At 42.3% G+C, this 22613-nt stretch overlaps 1 protein-coding gene across 1 annotated transcript in view; it reads left to right on the top strand.

The window, feature by feature from the left end:
- The window catches only part of DOCK5 (dedicator of cytokinesis 5), a gene marked incomplete at both ends in the record, with an annotated part of 68875 nt that overhangs the window by 26248 nt on the left and 20014 nt on the right, over positions 1–22613 (top strand). The window contains 28 exons of the mRNA XM_080634607.1: positions 309–457; positions 1207–1342; positions 1469–1626; positions 2318–2399; positions 3150–3279; positions 3970–4042; positions 4805–4947; positions 5726–5851; positions 6362–6486; positions 6847–6945; positions 7096–7168; positions 7646–7749; positions 8277–8469; positions 9025–9122; positions 9741–9830; positions 10869–10969; positions 11532–11666; positions 12360–12471; positions 13585–13655; positions 14483–14589; positions 15009–15145; positions 15858–15953; positions 16618–16716; positions 19194–19288; positions 19941–20019; positions 20539–20639; positions 21700–21758; positions 22238–22392. Coding sequence (XP_080490733.1) covers positions 309–457; positions 1207–1342; positions 1469–1626; positions 2318–2399; positions 3150–3279; positions 3970–4042; positions 4805–4947; positions 5726–5851; positions 6362–6486; positions 6847–6945; positions 7096–7168; positions 7646–7749; positions 8277–8469; positions 9025–9122; positions 9741–9830; positions 10869–10969; positions 11532–11666; positions 12360–12471; positions 13585–13655; positions 14483–14589; positions 15009–15145; positions 15858–15953; positions 16618–16716; positions 19194–19288; positions 19941–20019; positions 20539–20639; positions 21700–21758; positions 22238–22392 — 3126 coding nt within the window. The remainder of the gene's footprint in view (positions 1–308; positions 458–1206; positions 1343–1468; positions 1627–2317; positions 2400–3149; positions 3280–3969; positions 4043–4804; positions 4948–5725; positions 5852–6361; positions 6487–6846; positions 6946–7095; positions 7169–7645; positions 7750–8276; positions 8470–9024; positions 9123–9740; positions 9831–10868; positions 10970–11531; positions 11667–12359; positions 12472–13584; positions 13656–14482; positions 14590–15008; positions 15146–15857; positions 15954–16617; positions 16717–19193; positions 19289–19940; positions 20020–20538; positions 20640–21699; positions 21759–22237; positions 22393–22613) is intronic.

Here is a 22613-nt window from a genome sequence, read left to right as displayed (position 1 = left end):
TGCAGTCACTTAACATCATCTCTCCATCCTGTATATCGAGGTCATCCATCCGAGCCAGAAATCTGGTTTTGTCTGTGAAGTTTGTCTGAAATAATGCCCTGAAGAAAAGGTGAAGACCGCAAATCTTGAGGCACTTAAACCTTGGCAGTGCAAAGTACTTGTTCCGTGGCTCTCATCTTGTAATGTTGTGAAGTGCCAGTTTCTGAGATAGTTCTAGTTCAATACAACCTGTATGCTAGATTCAACTGAGCACTTTTCAGCAGGATCACTGAGCTCATTGTTTAAAAGTGTCCCTTTTTGTCCTGTAGGCTAACAAGACAACACAGTTCCGGCATGTCCAGCAAATGACTTACAGCCTGATAGAGTGGAGGTCACAGATACTGTCTGGAACCCTCCCCAAAGATGAGCTCGCTGAGCTCAAGAAGAAGGTCACTGCTAAGATTGACTACGGCAACAGGTAAACCCCAGACTGGGTCTGGAGGGGAGGGGAGAATCCAAATCCCAGTAAAGGATATCGATGGCTACTAATAGGAAATAATGGAAATGACCGTGAGGCGAGCGCTGAATTAAGTATCCACTGGAAAGGGGACAATTAGAGCTTCCAGTTCCCATCACAATGTAACTAGCCTGCCAGGCGGGCAGTTGGTTCTTCATATGCCAACAATCTCTTTGACTTGGCAGGAGACCTTACGTGTCTTCATTCTGCATAACTGCTGGCACATGATGGCATTTCTCATGGAGCACAGTTTGTGCCTGGCTGGCAGGAGCTGAGATTTGGATGCTGGCAATGAAGTAAACTGCTTTCTCAGCAGCTGAGTAATATCATTCTATAGGCCACCAAAACTGCACCTTTCATTAGTTTGGAGGGAACAGGGATTGTCTCCAGAGCTCATTTGTCTGCCTGTCAGGCTTGATTCAGGTCAACTAAGTCAAGTAAGAAGAAAGCTTGTGGTAAAGAATAATAATCAGCCAACAAAGAAGATGTCACCTTAAAATGAAGTTACCTGATGAATTATTTTTCCCTATAATGGGAAAATGGAGAATAACACTTTTGAGGCAGGAAAACCAGCAATGTGATTGTTGTGTGAATGGAGTTGGTTTGCATTGGTGCAGTCCACAGTTGGAGCTGTGGTTTGTGCTGTCTCAGTCACCTCTGCTTCTTACATCCTGTCATTTCTTTTGTCTTCTGACTCGTGTGCTATTCAGGATCCTAGGTTTGGACCTGGTTGTACGAGATGACAATGGGAACATCTTGGACCCAGATGAAACCAGCACAATCTCTCTCTTCAAGTCGCATGAAATTGCATCCAAGAGGATCGATGAAAGGATCCAGGAAGAGAAGGTCCATCTCTTGTCGTTGGCTTTGTCCTCTTCAACTAACTAGTACCCACTGTATTTTTACATTCCTGCTTTGGCAGCAGAACTAAACTCTTCTGTTTGTTTTTAACGGAAGTGTTCTCCTTTGCAGTCCCTGCAACAGAATTTGGACCTCCGCGGGCAGCCAATATTCAACACGACACATACATACAGCCTGTATGTAAACTTCAAGAACTTTGTCTGCAATATTGGAGAAGATGCAGAGCTGTTAATGAGCCTCTATGATCCTGATCTCTCCAAATTCATCAGGTAAGGGGTTCCTGTAGATGCAGAAGTAATTTAGGCATCACGGGGGTCATTCTGAAGGAGCAAGTAGAGGTTAGAAAGGAAGATCCCGCTGATCCATTTTTCCAGTTCCATTGGTTGCTGCCCCAGTGGAGATTTGGAAGGGGGTTATTTAATTTCAGATGAGATTTTGGAGAAGTCAAGGTTCTGAGCCCATGCACTTTTCAAACAGGGCATTTTTGGGATATTTAGCCAACATCCCAGATTGTCCTTTTATATTCTTAATTATCCCTACTGTTGTCACTGGACTTGATCCATTTGCTTCCAGTTGAATCATCTATATATGCATGATGTTTGCTGTCGAGTCAGTGCAAGTTCACACCTAAGAGTTGGGCATCTTTTACCAGTAGGGGAAGATATGAAGAACTTTATCACTGAAGCATGTGTGTGTCAGGCACACTCTGTCTCCATCACTGGAGTTATCAGGGGTGGACATGAAGTCAGAGTTTTGTAGGGAGGTAACTGAAGATGCTCACTCACATCCTGCTTCCCTTCTGCCTTCACTGCAATGAGTCACTTCAGAACCACTTTGAGATAGAAGATTTTTTGGTAGAATTTTTCAGATATTCCTGAAAGATCCAAATGCCTTTGAGCTTTTGCCAGGAAATGGGAATTTCAGGTGTTGCTTGATTTAACTGTCTTCCTTTATTTGCAGTGAAAATTACCTGGTTCGTTGGGGCAGTAATGGGATGCCTAAAGAAATCGAGAAACTGAATAACCTTCAAGCAGTCTTTACTGTAAGTAACTGTATTTACACCCTGGAGATTCTTCCCCATGCTGCAGACATCTGAATTTTGGGTTCTTCACCTCTCCCCTCTTCCCATGGAGCAGGGCCAGGGTCACATCCAGCATTTAAGGGTGTTTTCATGGATACTTAAGATGTTATAGGTGGCCTCAGAGAAATGCTGAAACATTTTGGGGTTTTTATATACATCCAAAGCAGTAATAAAGGTTATTTGCATAGTACTGTCAGTGAGTGTTGCTCACCCATGCATTGCTGAAAATCCTGTTAAGCACTTCTCTGTTGGAGCCTAACTGCAATGAAAATCTAGGCTTGAGATCACAGTTGTTTGTTTTTCAGTCCATTGCTTTGCTGATCCTTTTCTGTGTTGGAGTTTGTTACTTGCAGCAAGATGGTAATGGAAGAATTGTGCATGAATGGAGTAACTTCTGACAAGTAGCAGAGGTGGCACAAGCTAACTGCCTGGTCATCAGGATCTAGTATTTTGATGATTGACATCATTTACTCTCCTTCCAGTACTGTGTTATCAGAGAGGAATGAGAGGGTTAGAAATTGCTGGGTGAAATTGCCAGTGTTTTGTTGTTTTTTCCCCCGGGGCTCAAAGGGAACAGGTTTTACTTGTAAAAACCCAATAGATTTCTTTTTATATGTGTGTAGTCTAAGAAAACCCATTGAACTCCCTCTGTCTTCCTCGCTTCCATTGCTGAAGCAGACTGATGTAACCTGGATTTTAAATGATTTCTAGGATTTAAGCAGTTCTGACTTGATCAGACCGAAAATCAGCTTGGTGTGCCAGATTGTGAGGGTGGGGCATATGGAGCTGAAAGATGGGAAGAAGCATACCTGTGGACTCCGGAGGCCGTTTGGTGTGGCAGGTATGACACATTCCATCCGTGGAGAAAAGAGCATGGGACAATGGGCTCACAACTGGAAGTGTGTGCTGTGTGTCAGCGAAGCCTGCTAACCTCTTAGTGTCAGCATCTCTGGCTTCCAAATGGAGATGCTGATACTGAGCTGGATGTAGTACCCCTTTGAGACCTTTTAATGAACGTTGTATATGAAGATGAAATACTGTTCCTGTTCTCTTCAGTCACTCCCTAGAATGATAACACACTGCCATCAGCACAGTAGACTTTTTCAGAGGAGGGATTTGCTCCTCAGGACTAATGGGATAAAGCTGGAGGTTTTAAAGGAGCCTTGGTGAATGAGACATCCAGCTCCTTTTCAATTCCTGTTCAATTCCTGCTTGAAGAGTCCTGCTTGAAATTTGTGGTGGAAAACAAATTCAATATAACCAACATTTGAAATCAAAGTATAATTTCTTTGCCTTGAAATGCCAGAGTCCCACCAGGTTTTTATCAGAGAGTATATTCACATTCACTACCATAGGCTGACTTACACATCAGTGGAAAAGTGCCTTTTCAATAGTTGAGATGAGAGTGATGCTGTTACGAGTGGCATTGGCCCAAAATAAGCAATTCTTGTTTCCAGGCTCATAGCAGAAAGTTCTCTCTGTATTCTTTAGCAACTTGGCAAAACTGTGGGATGAACTTGTGTCATTGCAGTGATGGACATAACTGATATCATACATGGGAAGGTGGATGATGAGGAAAAGCAACATTTTATTCCATTTCAGCAGTAAGTATTGGACTTCAGAGTTCATCACATATGTGGCTTATTTAAAGCAGTTGTCCTTTGGAGAAGGACAGATTTGCATGGGAGCCTGGCTGTGTACCAAGGGCTCTACAAATAGATTAGCTTACAGCAGTAGTCAGCTCTTTGAAGGAAATGGTTTTTGTCAGTCCTCTGAAGCCTTTGTTCCCTTTGGTTTGCATGTCTGCACGGTAGGAGAAACTGCTTAGGGAGTTGTGGCAATGCAGCTGAAATTGCTAGGTACCCATATCATAAGAAAGAAGAGCACAGATGAATGCTGTGGGGTCTGAGGGATGGGACCTTCAAAACTATTTGGGGGTTGAGAGGCAAGATTTTCAGAAACACTTGAACTTATCGCTCGAGTATGTGCTGAGCTGCTCCTGTGTGGGCCCCACAGCTGGATTTGCTCTCACAGATCTGCAGGGTCTGTGGATGGAAAATAAGAGCTGTGCAGCTGGCTGGGTTTATGCTTGTCCTGAAGGCTGCTATAGACAAATGTGGTCACCAGGTCTGTAGGTCAGTGTTACTTATCCTAAGCCTGAGCTAGCACTGTGGTGCATTTCCTAGTTTGAGAGTTTAAATGCGTTTCATTGGGTTTGTGCAGGTGAAGAAGTAAAAAGATTCCCATAGAATCCTTTAAGAATAAGTTTCTTTGGAAAACAGCCAGTGTTGGCCAGCCCTCTCCTTGCAGAGCACATGTTGCCTGTTGGTCTGTCTGCTTCCTGATCCCTCTTGTTGTTCTCCTAGGATCGCCATGGAAACATACATCAGGCAGCGACAGCTCATCATGTCCCCACTGATAACTTCCCATGTGATTGGAGAAAATGAGCCCCTCACTTCTGTCTTCAACAAAGTCATCGCTGCAAAGGAAGTGAATCACAAAGGGCAAGGTATAGCAGTTGGGTGAGAAGCTAATGGAAAAACCTGGTGCAGGGAAGGGTTCCCCTGGCCTGCAGAGGAAAACAAATGGCTTGTGAAAGTCCAGAACTCAGGAGTTTGCTCCCTTCCCTGAGCCCAATGGATGTCTTTGTAATGTTTGTGAGGGGGGTTGGAACTTGATGATCTTAAGGTCCTTTCCAACCCTAACTACTCTGTGATTCTGTGATCTGTTCTGGCTTGTGTGAAAAGAGCTTCTCTTGCTGGTGATTTATTTGCTACTAATGCAGTACTACTTTTTATGTGGACATCAGATGTTTTTGAGTGAACATGGCTCTGGATTTAAGCTGCATTATTCAGGATTCTTCTGCTCTTGTGTGTCTGGACTTTACTCAAATACACTATAATATATATATTATATATATTATATATATTATATATGTTTATAATATTATGTTATATTATATGTTATATATATAATATATGTTATATATATAATATATGTTATATATATAATATATGTTATATATTATATTATGTTATATTATATATAACATATATAATAGCAGATTCAGCTCAGAAAGTATGTATTTTATGTCAGAGGATGTGCTTGCACAGTAAGGTCTTATTCTAGGAACTAGAGAAGTGGGCAAGTGAGAACCAGCTTGGGATATTTAAAGCATTCTTGCATGGAGATCACATGAAGCAAGTTTTCTGTTAAGCATAACCTCAAATGTCATGTTTTCATGCTCTTTGTTTTTCAGTAAACAAGCATTGCCTTTCTTTTCTTAGGTCTTTGGGTCTCCCTGAAGCTGCTTCCTGGTGATCTAGCACAGGTTCAAAAGGATTTTTCCCACCTTGTAGACAGATCAACTGCTGTGGCTCGCAAAATGGGATTCCCTGAGATAATCCTTCCTGGTAAGTCCCATGTGCCTCTCCCCTGCCATGGGGTGAAAGAGCCATTTTCTGCTATGACCAGACTTATTTTAAAGCTGTCTGAAAAGTTGTGTTCATTTTGCTGTGAACTTCCAGCTGATCTGTTATTTCTATCCAAGAAGTGAAAACATCAGCTTCCTTTTTGTATTGAGAACTGATAGTGTGTACACTCTGGGGAAGCAAACCTCTCTTTAGTCAGGGAGATGTTTTTGTTGCATATAGGTTTGCCCTGCTTTATTTAATCCATTCAAAGTGGACTTAGCCCTGTAGAGCTCAGTACACTGAATAGAAGTTACATAGACAGAGGTTTATTAAAAGGAGAATGGTTCATTTTGAAAGGTTTTGTATAATTTGAGATGAAGATGAAATGGTGTGATGTTGGGGGTGGTTAAAGGCTCAGTAAAGGCTGAGAAGAAGGTAAGGATAATGCTAAATGTTAACCCATAAAACTGGTATGAGAAAACCCAACTCATTAAGGGCTGTGAATTTTAGGTGATGTTCGAAATGATATCTACGTCACCCTGATACAAGGGGAGTTTGACAAAGGGAAGAAGAAGACTCCCAAGAATGTAGAAGTCACCATGTCCGTGCATGATGAAGATGGAAATCTCCAAGAGGTAGGAGGAGGTTACAAGGCTGCTGTCTTTGCTAGATGAGACTTCCAGTCCGTAGGATCTTAAGTATTGCATGTACGCAAGAGCTGTCTGATACTGAGCAAGAAAGATTATGGGTGATCTCAGTGACCCAATTTGAATACTTGCTTCGCTATGGATTTGGGGTTTTTATAATCAATGAGATGTAAGCAGATCTGTAGAGATTCTGTTAAAGTTTCAAAGAGTTGACATGCATTGAGCTCTCTTGACCAGAAAGCACAGACTTGAGTTGTATGCTGTGAAAATTTCAGACCCAAGATACTTCCTGCTTTCACTCAAGGCCTTACCTCTTCTTCCCCCCCATCCTTGTCTTTTTGTCCAAAGAAAGCTATCCATCCTGGTGCTGGTTATGAAGGTGTCTCCGAATACAAGTCTGTTGTTTATTATCAAGTCAAGCAACCTTGCTGGTATGAAACTGTGAAGGTAGGAGTGTGAAATTTACAGTCTTGCTTCCTTCGTGTAGAAAGAGACCTAGTTTAAAACCAGTATCTGCACCAGTAACAGAATGTCCTGTAAATTGACTGGAGATAGAGAGTTCTGGTGCTGCATTTTTCCCTGTGTTATCATGTGCAGGTGTCCATTGCAATAGAAGAAGTCAGTCGTTGCCATTTGAGATTCACTTTCCGTCATCGGTCGTCACAGGAGTGTAAGTACCAGAAGATCTGCAGGAGTCCTGTCCTCTTCCTACTCTCACTAAGGTGTTCTGAGTATCCACCAAAGCTGTAGCACTTGCATTTCTACCTGTTTCCAGTGTTGTGCATTTCCTTGCAAGCAGCCTTTAAAAAAGGCTTGGTGCTGGTTTTGTTCTAAACCTCAAATGCGATGGGGAGGAACGTATTAGCCCCCTTGAAAGCCAGTTGTCAGTGTTCGTTGCTGCTTTGGCTTCTGTGTGTATGGTGTTGGGTTTAATTCATTTCAAAATTCAGTGCAAGTCTGGTGGGCTCCTAATGATCTTCCTATAGGAGGATTTCTCATTAGGGTAAACAAGATCAGCAGTGTAAGACACAGATGTGTGATGCTGTTAAATAAAGGAAAAAGCAGCATGTAGTTAGAGAGCTGCATTATGGCTAGTATGGGTGTAAATAAGACAATTCCTAGTAAAGCTTTTTCCTTCTGTTTGCAGCTAGGGATAAGTCTGAGAGAGCTTTCGGCATGGGCTTTGTGAAGTTGATGAATGCAGATGGAACAACACTACAAGATGGCAAACACAATTTGATTGTTTATAAGGTAGTTTGGGCATTTGCAGTCTTCATTTTTGTTTGACTAATCAAAACAGCTCTCTTGGCTGGCTTTTTTCCTAGCAATGTAGATACCAACATTGCAGAGATCTTAAATAACTTTTCAAGCATGATCGGGTGGTAGATACATAGATACTCATCTTAAGAGTGTGCAGCAAACAGGCAGGTGAACGCCTGCTTTGGAGGATGAGTGTGTGTTGAGAAGAAAGATCTGGTGCCTTGAATCACAGTAAGAGGAAAAAGTTAATTCATTGCAGTAGAAAGTGAGGGGAGCACGAGCCCTCCTAAACATTGTGGCTCAGCTCTGAAAAGAGCTGAGTTCATTGGCAGTATGGGCAACTTCTGTTCCCTAAAGTTAGAGGGCTGGATAACGTGAGTAAACAACTCTAGCCAGGAAAAGGTGTTTAAAGCCCTCTCTGGCCGTCTTGAAGTGTGTCTGTAGATGAGAACTGCAAGAGTTTAGATGAGGTGTGCTCAGTGTGAGATAACCCTTGTCTTTGCTGTGTTTAACAACAGGGTGATAACAAGAAAATGGAAGATGCTAAATGCTACTTAACTCTTCCTTGTACCAAAACGGAGATGGAGGAGAAGGACACCCCCTCGGGGAAGAATCTGCACCATCTAACCAACTTCACACCCACTAAAGATAGTACAAAAGACAGCTTCCAGATTGCCACTTTGATCTGCTCCACCAAACTTACCCAGAATGGTAGGACTTGCATGAGCAGCCGACCTGTATCATGCTGGATATTTGAAATAAAGAGGGTGCTTTCTTTATGCAATTAGCTTTAATCTTGCTGTTCCATGTGCCAGTGGAATCATGTTGCCAGCACAAGCTGATGTTACACAGCCACTAGAAGCCATGTCTGCATCTTAATGTCATTTATACAAGAGGTTTCACTTTTAACTTTAAGAACCACCTCCAGGAGACTCCTCTAAGGTAAACACAAGCACTACTAAGAGAGTCACACACTCCAGTAAAATTCCTAGCTTGAAATGCCTTCTCTTGAGTACATGAGAAGCCTGCAGAATTGTCCACCAAATGCCTTGTGTTATCAAATAACACCAAGGTTTCCATTCCTAGCAAAACTCTCTTGCCAAGAAAAAAGAGCCATCTCAAGGTAATATTCTATACATCAGCATGAGTTTTCCTTGTAAGCTGGTTCTAAAAGTAACCTCTAGTCCTTGTTGTGTATTGTTCTGCAGCCGTGAAGTCAGCTGTGATGTTGTAATCTGTCTAATTGCTGATGTTCTGTCTTCCTAGTTGACCTGCTGGGTTTGTTGAACTGGCGTTCCAACTCCCAGAACATAGCTCACAACCTAAGGAAGCTAATGGAGGTGGAAGGAGGAGAAATTGTAAAGGTATGCAGAGAGATGTGAGTCTCCTTGTTATGCACATGCTTGGGTATGTTGTAATAGTGCTGTATCTGAAAGCTCTCTGTATAGGCTGTGAGAACCTTTCAAGCTGCTGAGCAATAGAGCAGAAGTTATACTTTGCCCCAAGAGCTCTCTGGAATTACACAAGTTAAATGTTACCAGGATCAGGGTGATAGTGGTGACTTTATTTTCCCCTGTATCCTGAACTACTGAAGTAAGTGTTGTGTCATTGCAAACCAGTCTTTATGTACAGCGTCGTGCTTTAGTACAGCGTAATGTGGTTGATTTGGCCCAGTGCAAGCTTAAACTACAGAAAAAAAATTGTGTGCAGTAGGTCTCTTGCTGGATAAAAAGGCAATGGAACAGAAAAGTGGGGCTACTCAGAGCTGGTAAGAAAAGATCCTGCTTGCTATAGTGAGAGAGAATAGTGTGATGATCATGACAAGGATGTGAATGAACATAGGACTAGGATCCCTTTTTCAGTGTTCATTCATGGGCAGCTTTTACAGATCAGCTGGGCTAGGCCAGAAGGGGGAAAATGATCCAAAAGTGCAGGATTCCTGTTGTCTTTTCCCACCCTTTTACTACTTTTTTCCCCTCAAGTTTTTGCAAGACACCCTCGATGCACTTTTCAACATCATGATGGAAATGTCAGAGAATGAGACCTATGACTTCCTCGTGTTTGATGCGCTGGTGAGTGAGTCTTTTGTGCATTTGGAGTACTTGGTTTTCAGCCATGTTCTCAGGCTGTTCCTGGCACTTCCTTCAGATGAGTGATTGGTAATTTGCTCCAAGAAATCAGTTCTATTTAAACATTTCTTAAGGCATCTTAAGGACTGAGATATGCAGCAAGCTTTTTAGTAACCACAGTAAAAACAGGAATAAATGTTTACTTGATTTATAGTAATTTCTTAGGTAACTTTTAAGTTATCTGCATTTAAGGCAGTTTACAGCAGAGAAGAGCCTATCTGAAGCCCTAAATGAAATGTTCAGGGTCATGACGGTGGAGGATTTGTGGCTGCGGTTGCAACCTCTGCACCCTAAATCCTAGCCCAGGATTTAGGCTCCTGAGAACCTTGACAGAAGGATTGTAATGACTGAATAAAAGACTTCACAGGGAGTTTTCTGTGTCTTTGGAGGGGCTGTGTGCTATGTGTGTGAAAGGCACCAGCTTTGGTGTTCAGTAACAGAGCTGCTTCATGCTGATCAGCAAACACGTACTTGGCAGTTCAGGAAGAAAGATGAAGTTAGATGCATCCAACTGACATTGGTCAGAGAAGCAAATACAGGGGGACAGAATGTCCTGGCTCTAATGGATGTCATTGCAGCAACAGGACTGAGTGTTTACTACGATCATCAGAATCTCAAGGTCTAGCTTGAAAAGTATCACTTCTTAGTCTGAAAACCAGCTTTCAGCAGCTGTGTGCACAAGCAGCTATGACAGTGTTACCTAGGCTGTGAGTAGTGCTGCTTCCTGTATCACTGCTGTAGCTTTGAGAAGTAGCTCCCTTTAAGTACCTTCCCTCTGAGCAATGATGCAGTCACACACACCACAGTATTTAGTCACTATCAGAATATGAATAATACTATCTGCAGCATTAATGCTTTTAGGAAAGCAAACAAAACCCATGAGCCAGCAAAATAAATGACGTGCAACGAGAGCCTGAGTTCTGTTTGAGAGAGTTAGAGGTTGTGGCTCTGTACATCTGTTTCCTTTCGTGTTTTTGGCAGGTATTTATTATTTCTTTGATTGGAGACATCAAGTTCCAGCATTTCAACCCTGTACTTGAAACTTACATTTACAAGCACTTCAGTGCAACCCTGGCATATGTGTAAGTATTGGTAACCACAAGGCCACAGATGGTTTTGGATAAACTACACTGATGTGATGAAGGCAGCATTGACCGGACAAGAGTGTTCCACCCTCTTCCCTGCTTTCAGGAGACAAAGAAACTCTGTAATTACTCTTTTTCCCCTGTAAGAAGTTTCTGTTGCAGGATTCCTTTTTTCTTTGAGGAAAAACCACAGCTATTGTGGAAAATCCTGTCCCAAACTCTGTGATTCAGGCTTTCTTCTGACCCATAGTCCTCTGTGTCTGTGCTGTGAAAACATCTTCATGGTTTTCAGCTTGATTTCCTATTGGAACAAGTTTAGTGCAGTCAGTTTGTGTACATCTCTCCCTTACAGTTTTTGAGTGCTTTGGTCTAGTATTGCTGCTGGAAGATCGGGCATCCCATAAAGCCAAGAATTTTGGAAGGAAATAGGCTGTGAAGAGGAACTCTTGTCTGCTATTGATTTATTAGGCTGTAGTTCCTCTCTGGAATAAGGAAGCTGGACTTCCACAGAAACCCAACTGTGTCTGTATTAGTTCTCCTTTTTCTTTTATTTCCAAAGGAAACTCACCAAAGTGCTAAACTGTTATGTGGGAAATGCTGATGACTCCAGCAAGACAGAACTGCTGTTTGCTGCTCTGAAAGCCTTGAAGTACCTGTTCCGATTCATTGTGCAGTCCCGAATATTGTACCTGAGGTGAGAGCAAGGTCATTGCCATCCTTATGTCTCTTCTTGGAAGTCAGTGGAGTTGCTTCCAGTCAGCACCATTGGAGGGGATATTTTTGAGCATATTCTCTATCCTTGAATTAAGAGTATCTTTCTGCCCTTTGTAGCTGGAGAAAGTAAGTTAAATGAAAGTTGAAAGTTGAGGGGAATCCTTCTAGAAGCGTTTTGGTAGTGCTGAAAAGGAACCCATTCTGTATTGAATAATCAAAACATAGAATGAATTCCTCATTTTAAGAAACTTGGAGAAACAAATGCCCCACAGTTACTTGAGAGGTGGTGTTGATACCATGTCCAAACAGGACATGGTCAATGACAGTGTTTTTGCTGTACCCTCAAAACATGTTTTCAGAGATCTGCTGTGAATGTTTGGCGTCCTTTGCTCATGTTCATTTTGGCTCTTTTCTTTCATAGAGAATGAGCTACTTGATTCTTGGAAGCCAAGCAGAATATGGTGCAATGGCAGTTTGAAAAGTGCAGTGTTCCCTTAGAACAGATTTCAGCAGGAAATCACTGCAGAATCCCTAATGCCATTTTTTACGCTCATGTCTTTGTAGAAGGAGACGGCATTAAGATGTTGTTCCATAGGATAACATCATATTTCAGCTACTATGACTCTGTTAGCCTAGATTTATGTGTGTAACTAGCCCTTGCTGGTCTTTGCAGGTTTTATGGGAAAAGTGAAGCTGGGGATGAATTTAATGATGCAATACGCAAGCTCTTCCTCTCCTTCAATGTCCTCATGGACCGGCCTTTAGAAGAGGCTGTCAAGATTAAGGTATGCATGATGTGCAGGGCAAGGGAAGAGCTTTTATTAACGGCTACAGCTGAGGGAGCGGGGTGAGAAGAAGGGACAAGCTTTGAGGCACATAAAACCCATTCAGATGAGTCACACCCCACCTCTGTCTGTTTTAATGAGCTGTATGTGGCAGGAAAGGAATATTTAAGCCCCAAAGTTGATCAAATAAAGATGAGAGCCATGGCTTTGCTGGAAGCCCTTCAGCACCTGCTAGGGTGAAAGCTAACAGCCAGTGAAGATGTCATCTACTGCAGCGTGCAGACACTTCAACCAGTAACACCAAGCTTGAGGGTGATGGAGATAGAAATGTGAAACTAGTGCAAAACTCAGGGATGCTGGGAGTGAAAGTAATGAAAAACCAAATGGTTCCTGAATTTATTTTAGATTTTAGCCTTGTTCATCTGGTGTCAGCCGGATTGTGAGCCTTCTGTTTGTGCTCTGAGAGCAGCCGTGCAATCAGGCTGCTAAATTGCTAAAGGCAATGAGGCCTTTAGATTGCATTATTTCAGTTCTTGTAGCCAACATGCTCTTCTCTGTTTGAAGGAAAGATTGATTCTAAACTTTTAATTAGCACTTGGGTAATTTAAAGCCCAGCTTTGATTCTCAGGCAGTCAGAGTATCTGGCAGCAGCCATAGAACAGAGATCTTTCATTGCTGTTGCACCTAGTTGTCTGCATGCTACACTTATGGAAGCCATACTACTACCTACATAACTTACTACTGTGTATGTGAACATACTAAAGTACACAGAACTTAGTTTTGAGTAGTGCTTTTCATATGAGGCTGTAGGGAGCTTAATCCCTGGGACTGTAGGATGTTTGCAGAAACAAAAGAACTTGGCTTTGGGTCCTTCCTTTGTCACCTTTTCCACCCTGCACTGCAGATGTCTGATTGCTGGAGGCTCTTTGGATGCATAAATTTGATCTTAAGCCAGTTCTCTACAGGTGTCCACATATTTGCTCTTGACAAAAGCTGGATTTGCCATGTGAACTATGGGTATTGTTGTTGAGACTTTACACCCTTCTAGAATGAACTGACTCATCTAACTCAGTTTCCATGTGTGTTTTATGTCCTTGTTTTTATTTCTTGCAGGGTGCAGCTTTAAAGTATTTGCCAAGCATCATAAATGATGTCAAACTAGTATTTGACCCTGTTGAGCTCAGGTAACTTTGTTTGTCCTCTAAACCCTGCTTGTCTGTCAGAAAGAATGTTGGAGACTTTCCTAGGAGCAGCCACTCTGATTATGACATGATGCTGCCCATACTCTCTGTGAATTTGAGAAGGCACTTGCAGGGCTTTAAGGGAGGTCACTTTAGTTCAGAGGAATCTGTGCATCCCTTCGACACTTGAAGATTTAACTGGAAACCCAGATTTGAGGGCTGAGAAGTGATAGATTGAAACGTGCAAGTTCCATCTTAATGAGTCCTGAGGTAAACTGAAGCATGTGGCAAAGGCAAAGCCTTGGTCAGGAAAACAAAAGTTGTATCTGTTGAGGAAATAGACAACACTATGTGGATTTCTGTTCTTTGGGGCTCATAGCTTTGCCCAGAACCTCCAAGCCATGCTTCCTTGTTCTGACACAAATAATTTGCTCCTAAACAGTAGACAGACAGCAAATGTACATGGAATTTAATTTAATGGAATCTCAGACTGAAATGAGTCATCACTCCTGATGAAAGGGGCATCTGGAAGGATGCGCTTTTGCTGTTGTATGTAGCAGTGGTTCAAGTTTCAGCAGTGGTCTGCTAAAGCTTTGCACAATTCTGCTTTCATTTCTCCTGTTTCTTGAGATGCAAGCTTCATTTTAGGAGGTTTAAGCCTGCAAAAGTTTGGGTTCCATAGTAATTTGTCTGGAGCCCCCTTGCAGGTAACGTGTCCACACAGTGACAAAACTACTTGACTTGCCGAGGTGCAGGACAGCGCAAGTGTAGGATGGAATCAGCTTGGTGAAAACACTGACCATCTGCTTGCTTTGTGGTTTGCACACTAGTGTCCTCTTCAGCAAGTTTATCCAGAGCATTCCTGACAACCAGTTAGTTCGACAGAAGCTGAACTGCATGACCAAGATAGTCGAGAGTGATCTGTTCAAGCAGGCTGGTAAGTAGCAGATCAGAGTCTCCGGATTCTGCATGGGGCCATGCACCCATAAAAATGTCTTTCAGGTTCCCATGTCCTTTATATCAGTCGTCACCAGTAGCCTACTGTTAAATCCACCTTTAGACATGCTCCTTTCCATGGAACAGCCTTTTTTGCTGTTCAGTCTTTATATAGTGCCTAATACTATATGATCCTAATGCAGTCTCTTGATTTAGAAGGAGGCAGAAGGCCTGAGTGTGCTGTTTGATGCAATACATATGATTACAGGTTTTGTTTTACTCTCTCTAGTCTGTTAGTGGTAACTCATGCGGATTTAAGCATGTTTTGGTGTTCAAGATAAAGTTCTGAGCAGAAAGCTGCTGTGTGGTGCCCAAGTATGCTGAGACCAACAAGATATGGTGCTCTGTTTCCTTTTTTAGAGTGCAGAGATGCTCTTCTGCCACTCCTAATAGATCAGCTAAGTGGCCAGTTGGATGACAACTCAAACAAGCCTGACCATGAGGCCTGCTCACAGCTACTTAGCAATGTTCTTGAAGTCCTGGATCGGAAGGATGTGGTGAGCATCAACTGTCAAGGGTGCAAATGAAGGTTAATTCTTCTTTTGAGAAGTTATGGCAAAGGAGTGTTCTCAGCTTATGCTTTGAAGACTTACCAAGTTTTCTGAAGAATTCTAAGGAATTGCCAAATTGCTGATGTTGGCAGAAATTGGGTTGCATTGCTGTAGAGTTCTTTGAATCTCTTTGCACATAAAGTAGCTGTGTCTGAGAAGGAGCCATGAAAGGCTGAATTAGTGAGTATCACCCAGTACAAAAAGCAATTACTTTCCTTTCTAGGAACCAGAATGTTATTCCTGGGTATTTTGGTGGCTTGTTGAACTCTTTGGAGGAAGCTGTAAAAATCCTTGCATTTCGCAATGAAATAGGGACAAGGACCATTATTCAGTCAGGAGAACACAGTTACACCTCACATTAGTCGTGGAAATTGATTCAAAGTTGCTGTGAAAAGAATAGTTTGAACTGAAGAGGAAACAAAGCCAGAGCAAAGCACCAGCTTTGGTTTAGCTCTGCCAGGATGAACTAATGAAGCTGCTATAGATCGGTTATGCTAGCTCTCCACCACGTGCATACCTAACAGTATTCAAATTGATTGCTTGGGTGTTCTCAGATCTCCTTTTATGCATCCTCTAATAACAGTTAACCACTGTCAGGGCAGCATAGAAGAGTGTACATTAAGAATTGTCTCAGCTTTTCCTCACTGACTGTCCCCAGGGGCCCACTGCTGTCCACATCCAGCTGATCATGGAACGCCTGCTGAGGAGAATAAACCGCACGGTGATTGGAATGAGCAGGCAGTCTCCGCACATAGTGAGAGCCTTTTACTTGCTTCACTTATTACTTTACCATTTGTTGTAGTGGAATTTATTCTCCTGGGATATTTCAGCGTGTAGCAGTGGTTTATGAAATCATCTTTCCATTTCCTGCAGGGCTTCTGTGCCACTAAAACATGGCTTTTGGTGGTTTTCTGAGACCAGGTATTAGGATACATATTGTCCTACTCCAGCAGCAGATTGAAGTGAGTCACAGTCAGCTGTGATTTCAAGTGCGTTTGGGCCCTTGTGCACAAAGAATTTGGTTTCAGTGCAATTTCTAATACACAAGGAGTCACTGCTGAAAAAAATGCTCTTTTGTCACCTTGGCTGAATAGGATTAAATGAAGCATCTCTAAGGGGCCTTTCTGACCACTATGTGGCATCTTAGAACATATAAGCAAGTTGGTATGTTCTAATTTGCCCTGTGCTTCGTCTACAGAAAGATAGAAAAATCAAGAGCTGGGCATATATAACAATATCTTATTTTTAATAACTCTAAGGTCAAGTTAATGCTATTCCCAATGTCAGCCATGAGAATTACGGTTGGACGTAGTAAATCTGAAAATCATAGAATCATTTAGGTTGGAAAAGGCCGTTAAAATATGATGAAGTGGTTCATGCAGGAAAATAATCAAATGTCTGTTTTTTTCCTATTCCAGGGTATTTTTGTGGCCTGCATGACAGCCATCCTGAGGCAGATGGATGACTTCCATTACAGCCATTACATCAATACTTTCAAAACCAGGCAGGACATTATTGTAAGTCAGCCTGGCTGGGGAATTAGCTCAGTCCATAAAGCATTACACTGTGTTTCTGAAAGGTTATTTCAAGTTATCGTGCTCAGTTTGGAGTGATTATACTGAATTCATCAGCAATGACTTATGGGCACCTAGTGCCTCAGCCACTGAGGGTGCATTGACATCACCCTGCTGGGTATACACAGTGGATGCTGCTCACTAAGTGCAGCCTGAGAACAGCATTTGTAGCATTGAGTAAAAGCATCTTTAATGACTATTTAAGTCTGTGCAAGTAAAAAGTAAAAGAACCAGAAAAGTGAATGGAGATGGAAGAGAAAAAGCATTTCCCCCTCTCTTGCTGTCACTGTATCTCTTTGTGGTCCTCTTCTCTTTATCTAATTCTTTCTGCTCCTCTAGATTTTAATTAAATGCTTTAGTCTGGCTTTAGTGGGCAGCAATGCAAATAGTTCCCTTTGTGTTGAAAACTGTGTCCAGTTCATGTCCCCAGAGACTTTCAGTATGAAACCAGGTGAGACATTCAGTTTTTATGTTTCTGGAAGCCCTTAGAATTAACAGCTGTGTCCAGATTTTCCTTCAGACTGCCCAGAACAAGAACTGAACCCAGTATTTAGGCAAGTCTCTGAAGCATGACACGGCAACTGTGCTGGCTTCTTTGTCCCCTTACTCCTTGCTGTGCAGCTTAGTAGTGCTTGCTTATTGAAGGAAGGACATTATTTCTTATTGAAGGAAGGGCTTATTGCCAAGGAAGGGCCTGGAGTTGTGTTCTTCCTGTAAAAGCCAGATCAAAACCCACAAGAAAGTGTTTGTCATTCATTTTGGATGGCAAGGTGATCTCTGTTTCCCTGTGCAGTTGGAACTGCAATCTGTTGGGCAACATAGCCACCTACAGGACACACATTTTATCACTTCTGCATCTAAAAGGCGACTCGGCTGCGTTGTAGAGCACTCATCATCCAGTTTTAGACTGGCTTTCTCTATTACCCAAGTAACTTTTTGTGAAGGAAGAACAGACAAAACCAAGTTGATTTAGGAATTCTCTTAGTGTTCGTGAAGAAAATGGATGAGAAGGTTTTCAGTGGGGTTCTATAGAAACACTGTGTCTGAGGAGGAAGAGTGCTAGGAAGTCACCTTTGTGGACTTTGATAAAGGTGGATTCAAGGCAGAATCAAAACAAATTACACATTGATTTGGCCTCAGTTCAGAGCTTTTCCTTCTCCTGAAGAGCAGTTTTGGGTAGGAGACCATCATAACTGAAATCCGGTGTAAGGTTAGACAAATGCTTCCTGAGATGTGGAATCCTTACATCTTCTGAAGCAAGCCCGTGTTTGTGGGGGTGCAGTAGTTGTGAACACCAACAGAACGTTGTCTTTGGCTTTACTGCAGTAGTTGGGTTTGGTTTTGTTGTTGTTGCTGGTTTGAGTTTGCTCTGCTGTTTCCAGCCCTGCCAGGGCATTGTTACTTGGTTGGTTAAACACTGTTAGAAGTTAACTCATACCTTCAAGGTGCCCCATGTCAGGTCCAGACCCTTCCGTCAAGCTCTGATTTAATAATGCCTAAAGGATTTTTACTGAGGCAGCACCAAATGCCCATTTCTCTCTCTACATCGATGTCATTTGCCATTCTCTAGAGAAAGCTTTTCAGCTCAACAGATGGATTGATGGATTGATTTTCCTGATGATCTCTGCAAGGTGGTGATGTCTCATGTGACCTTCTTTGTGGCCCTCTCATTTTTGAATGCTTATGTCTTTGCAGGCAACAGAAGCCATTTATATGCTCATAGGTGCCATTTATATCTGTAGAGACCACAATATAGAGATCAATCCTATTGATATTACCTCTTTTTGCTTATCTCTCTTCTTTTTCCTTTTCCTTTTTTCTTGCTCTACAATTCAACCTTGCCTTACCCACGTCTTAAGGTGGGATATAGCTTTGTTTGGAGCAGTTTAGTGTTTGTGCAACAAGTCTTTTCCTCCAGTAATGTCCTAAACTATGTGTCTGAAAGCGTGTTCTCTACCTTGTTTAAATGATCCTTCTTAAACTGGACCAGAAAAGACTTAACTAATTGGGAAGGGAAAATACATTATAATTTCCATCTTTATGGAAGATACTGCATAGGGCTGTTGTACTGTCATTTGGAAACAAGTCCTTGAATATTGGTTTTGCTTTTTAATCCAACTTGTGCACCAGAGCTCCCTACAACACAGCTTAATGCAAAACAGTAAAGACAGATTTAATTAAACAGCTCAACATGTTCTGTGGAATTATTCCTCCTTCTGTAATTGGATGGATGAGATGTCAGAAATAATTTAGTTATTGGGATATACCCACACAATCAGAGATTCTTCTTAGGAGGTGCAGCGCATTGATGGCTAATCAGTGCAGCTGTTCATCAATGCAGTCGAAACATCTGCATTTTCCTGTGGATAAAAGATTACCATGTTCAACTTGATGGGCTGTGGGTTTCATTTTTCCAACAGGACTTCCTGATGGAAACATTCATTATGTTTAAGGATCTGATTGGAAAAAATGTCTATGCAGCTGACTGGATGGTCATGAATATGATGCAGAGCAGGTACCGAGTTGCTGCTATTTTAAGTCTTGTTACTGCTTTGGAACCTTTCTGCTTCTGAATGGAGGGGGACTCACCCGAGCAGGCTTGTGAGTCCCTGGGGTCACAAAGCCTTTTTCTCTTTTACACTTTCAGGGTGATTTAAAACAGATTTCAGTACATTGCAGTGCCTGCACTGCCATTTCTGTTGCTGGAACTGGAACTCTTTCTTCTCCTGCCCAAAGGCACACAGCTAAAACCATGCAGTCTTTCAGCCAGTCACTTATCTGCTGAAGAGCACAACATAAACCAGAGAAGCCTTTTTGGTTTCAATTCTAAGGGAATCACATGGGAAACATAAAGCTGGAGTTGGACATGAGTGGTCTAGGGTTTAGTGTGCTACCTGTGAACTTGAACTACTTAGATTCACTTCTGCCCTCTGCTGTGGGCTTTGTTTGGCCTTATGTGAGTCATTCTTCTGTTAAGTCTGTACAATTTGAATGGCTTTGGCTCGCTGTCTGCTGTGCTGGGCAGCAAAGCATGGCCCAAACCTGCTGTCCACGAGACAGCAGCGAGCATCTGTTCTTGTCTCCTGAGCTTACATGTAGGAGTCCTAAACCCAGAGCTCCGGTGTTAGCCACCTTTTACTCGATTTTATCGTTTTTATCTCTTCCAGGGTTTTCCTGCGGGCGGTGAACCAGTTTACCTCTGTACTCAACCGTTTCTTTCTGGATCAAACCAGTTTTGAACTCCAGGTGATAGTTCCATTGGTTTTGGATTTTCTTGTGGCCCCTGGTCGTGAAAGGCAGGAAGAACAAATAAACCCCCCTGTTAAGAGATATGTAGAGATGGAAAATGTCTGTAGTCTTTCACAGCGAAGCAGGAGAATGCAGAGCAGCTCTGAATTACAGAACTGTGGTTAGTGCAGCAGTAAGTTGCAAGCGAATACAACTGCTGCAGGCTTTCCAAGGTCAAGTTTAGCACTGTGCTGAGTATAGCTGATTTGTACTTGACTGGTTGAGTTAAAAATACTGTATGGGGATACCATTGTCACTGCCTTTAGTTGGCAAGTACAAGCTAAAAGGAGTGAGAAATTTGAAGTTGCTGTGTGCTTGTGGCTTGCCTGCGATGACTGGGAACACACTCATCTGCCAGCTCACTGTGGGTACCCTTCCTCATTAACACTACAGCATCTGGGGCTGTGTAGCTGTGTTGTAGCTGGTTGTTGCTTTTCCTTTGTCTTCTCCTCTTTTAGACTTGTTTCTCTTCCACAGCTCTGGAACAACTATTTCCATTTGGCCGTGGCCTTCCTCACTCATGAATCCCTCCAGCTGGAGACCTTCTCACAAGCCAAACGCAACAAAATTATCAAGAAGTGAGTTTCCATGCACAAAGTTGCCAGGTCTCTTTGCTTTGAAGAAGCTGCTTTGGTACCATTCCAGACGTACCCGTACAACCTTACAATGAGATGAAGCGTGTTGTGAAAGTACTTGATTAATGAATGATAATAAAGGGAGGAGTGACCAGGACAGGTATCAAGTCTTTACATTGTGGATATCAGTCTGGTCAGGCAGATCCTAAGTTGTTTGAGCTGAACTTCAGCACCTTGCCAGAAGATTCTTTCCACTGTAAGGTCTGCAATAAAAGTCTTGCCATAGTTCCCAAAGCAATACCTGATGCAGTTCCTCCTGCATTGCAGAAGGTAGATAAGCAAGAATCCTAAAAGCTCTACAAATTCTTAGTCCCCTCTCTGTGCTTTTTCTGTTTTGAAAGAAGAACACTTCAGAGGCATTCCTCAGCCCAAAAGGAGTCATTTTTAGTAACTTGGCCAAATTCACAAAGACACCGAGCAGCTGTTCCTTCTGCATGTAGCTAGAATCAAGTGCCTAAATGTCTTTGTAGACTTGACATGGAATTTTGCTAGGGTATACACAGTTAAAGTTTGCCATCTTTTGTCTGCAATAATGACAGCTTTAGGATGCCTGATGATTCAATATTGCTGCATTGACTCGATAACAGCAGTTAAAGCTTTAGGGAAAACCATGAAATACAACAAAATTCTCAGTAGAATTGCATGAAGCAGCAGGGCTGCAGCTTTGTTCTGCCCTCGGGAACTCTGCAGTCTTCTGTCACATTGGCCCATGGCCATTCTCTTTCCCTGTGCATTAGTGCTGGGCAGGGTAAGGAATTAAAAGGATGAGGTGAACATCTAACAAAAGGTCTGTAATAATGAGGAATTTCTTGGTAGACCTTTAGTAGGGAAGAGAGTCTGTGAGACCCCTTGCTATTCAGCATATTCAGGTTTGTGTGTGCTGTTTGTTTTAAGGAGAGGGTGATAGATCTTTGGGTTTGCCATTCATTTCTTCAGCAGCTTTGAAAGGTAATTTCAGTGTTCAGGCCTCTTTCAGCTTTTTCTTTCTAACACTTTTTTCTAGGTATGGGGACATGAGGAAAGAAATTGGCTTCAAAATAAGGGATATGTGGTATAACCTGGGTGAGTTCCAGCTAAAGAATTGTCTTTATCCAAGCTCCCAAGCTGTGTTTCACATCCTTTATTACTTTATGAAAGCTGCTCATGTTCAATGTGGGGAAATACGCTTAAGGTTCAGCTGTTCCAGCACACAAAATCTCTTTCCTTTCTCTCTGAATAGCTTGCAGAAGCTGTTGAGAGAATTTCTTAGCTTCCCTTTAAAGGATGTGCTGCCATGCAAACGACAAGAGTATGATTTTCCAGAGAGCCTTTGTGATTTGCAGCACTGCACGCAGCTCAGTTCAGTTATTTCCTTGGACTGCTGCTAAATTTTAGAGCTGTACGTGTTGATTCTACCTTAAGTAGCCATTATCCACATAAAATACACGTTCCAAGTAGAGTGTCTGTGGTTTATGGCCTTTACTTTATGGGAATAATGTGCTTAAACATTTGAATATCCAAATCCTGCCATTAAGATGTGTCTGCCTTTGGCGTTCTTGCAGGTCCCCACAAAATAAAGTTCATTCCAGCAATGGTAGGCCCAATCCTGGAGGTAACCCTGGTCCCAGAGCCTGAGCTACGGAAAGCCACCATTCCTATCTTCTTTGATATGATGCAGTGCGAGTTCAACTTCAGTGGGAACGGAAACTTCCATATGGTAAGGGAGCCTGGTATTTTCAGTGCAGATGTTCTGCACTGGGCAAGGAGAAGAGAAAAAGAAAACAAGTACAAAAACCCCACACAAAACAAGCCTCGTGCCATAGGCTTTGGGAAGTTCTGTGGTTTGTAGGAGTCAGGACTCTTCTGTCCCTGACTACCTTTGCATGACTTAGATAATGAATGAATTCCTGTTTTCCATAGCTTTCTGCATTTGCACAT

The sequence above is a fragment of the Psittacula echo genome, assembly GCF_963264785.1.
Source record: "Psittacula echo genome assembly, chromosome: 25".
Taxonomy (NCBI): Eukaryota; Metazoa; Chordata; class Aves; order Psittaciformes; family Psittacidae; genus Psittacula; species Psittacula echo.
This window is presented reverse-complemented; position numbering and strand designations above follow the sequence as displayed.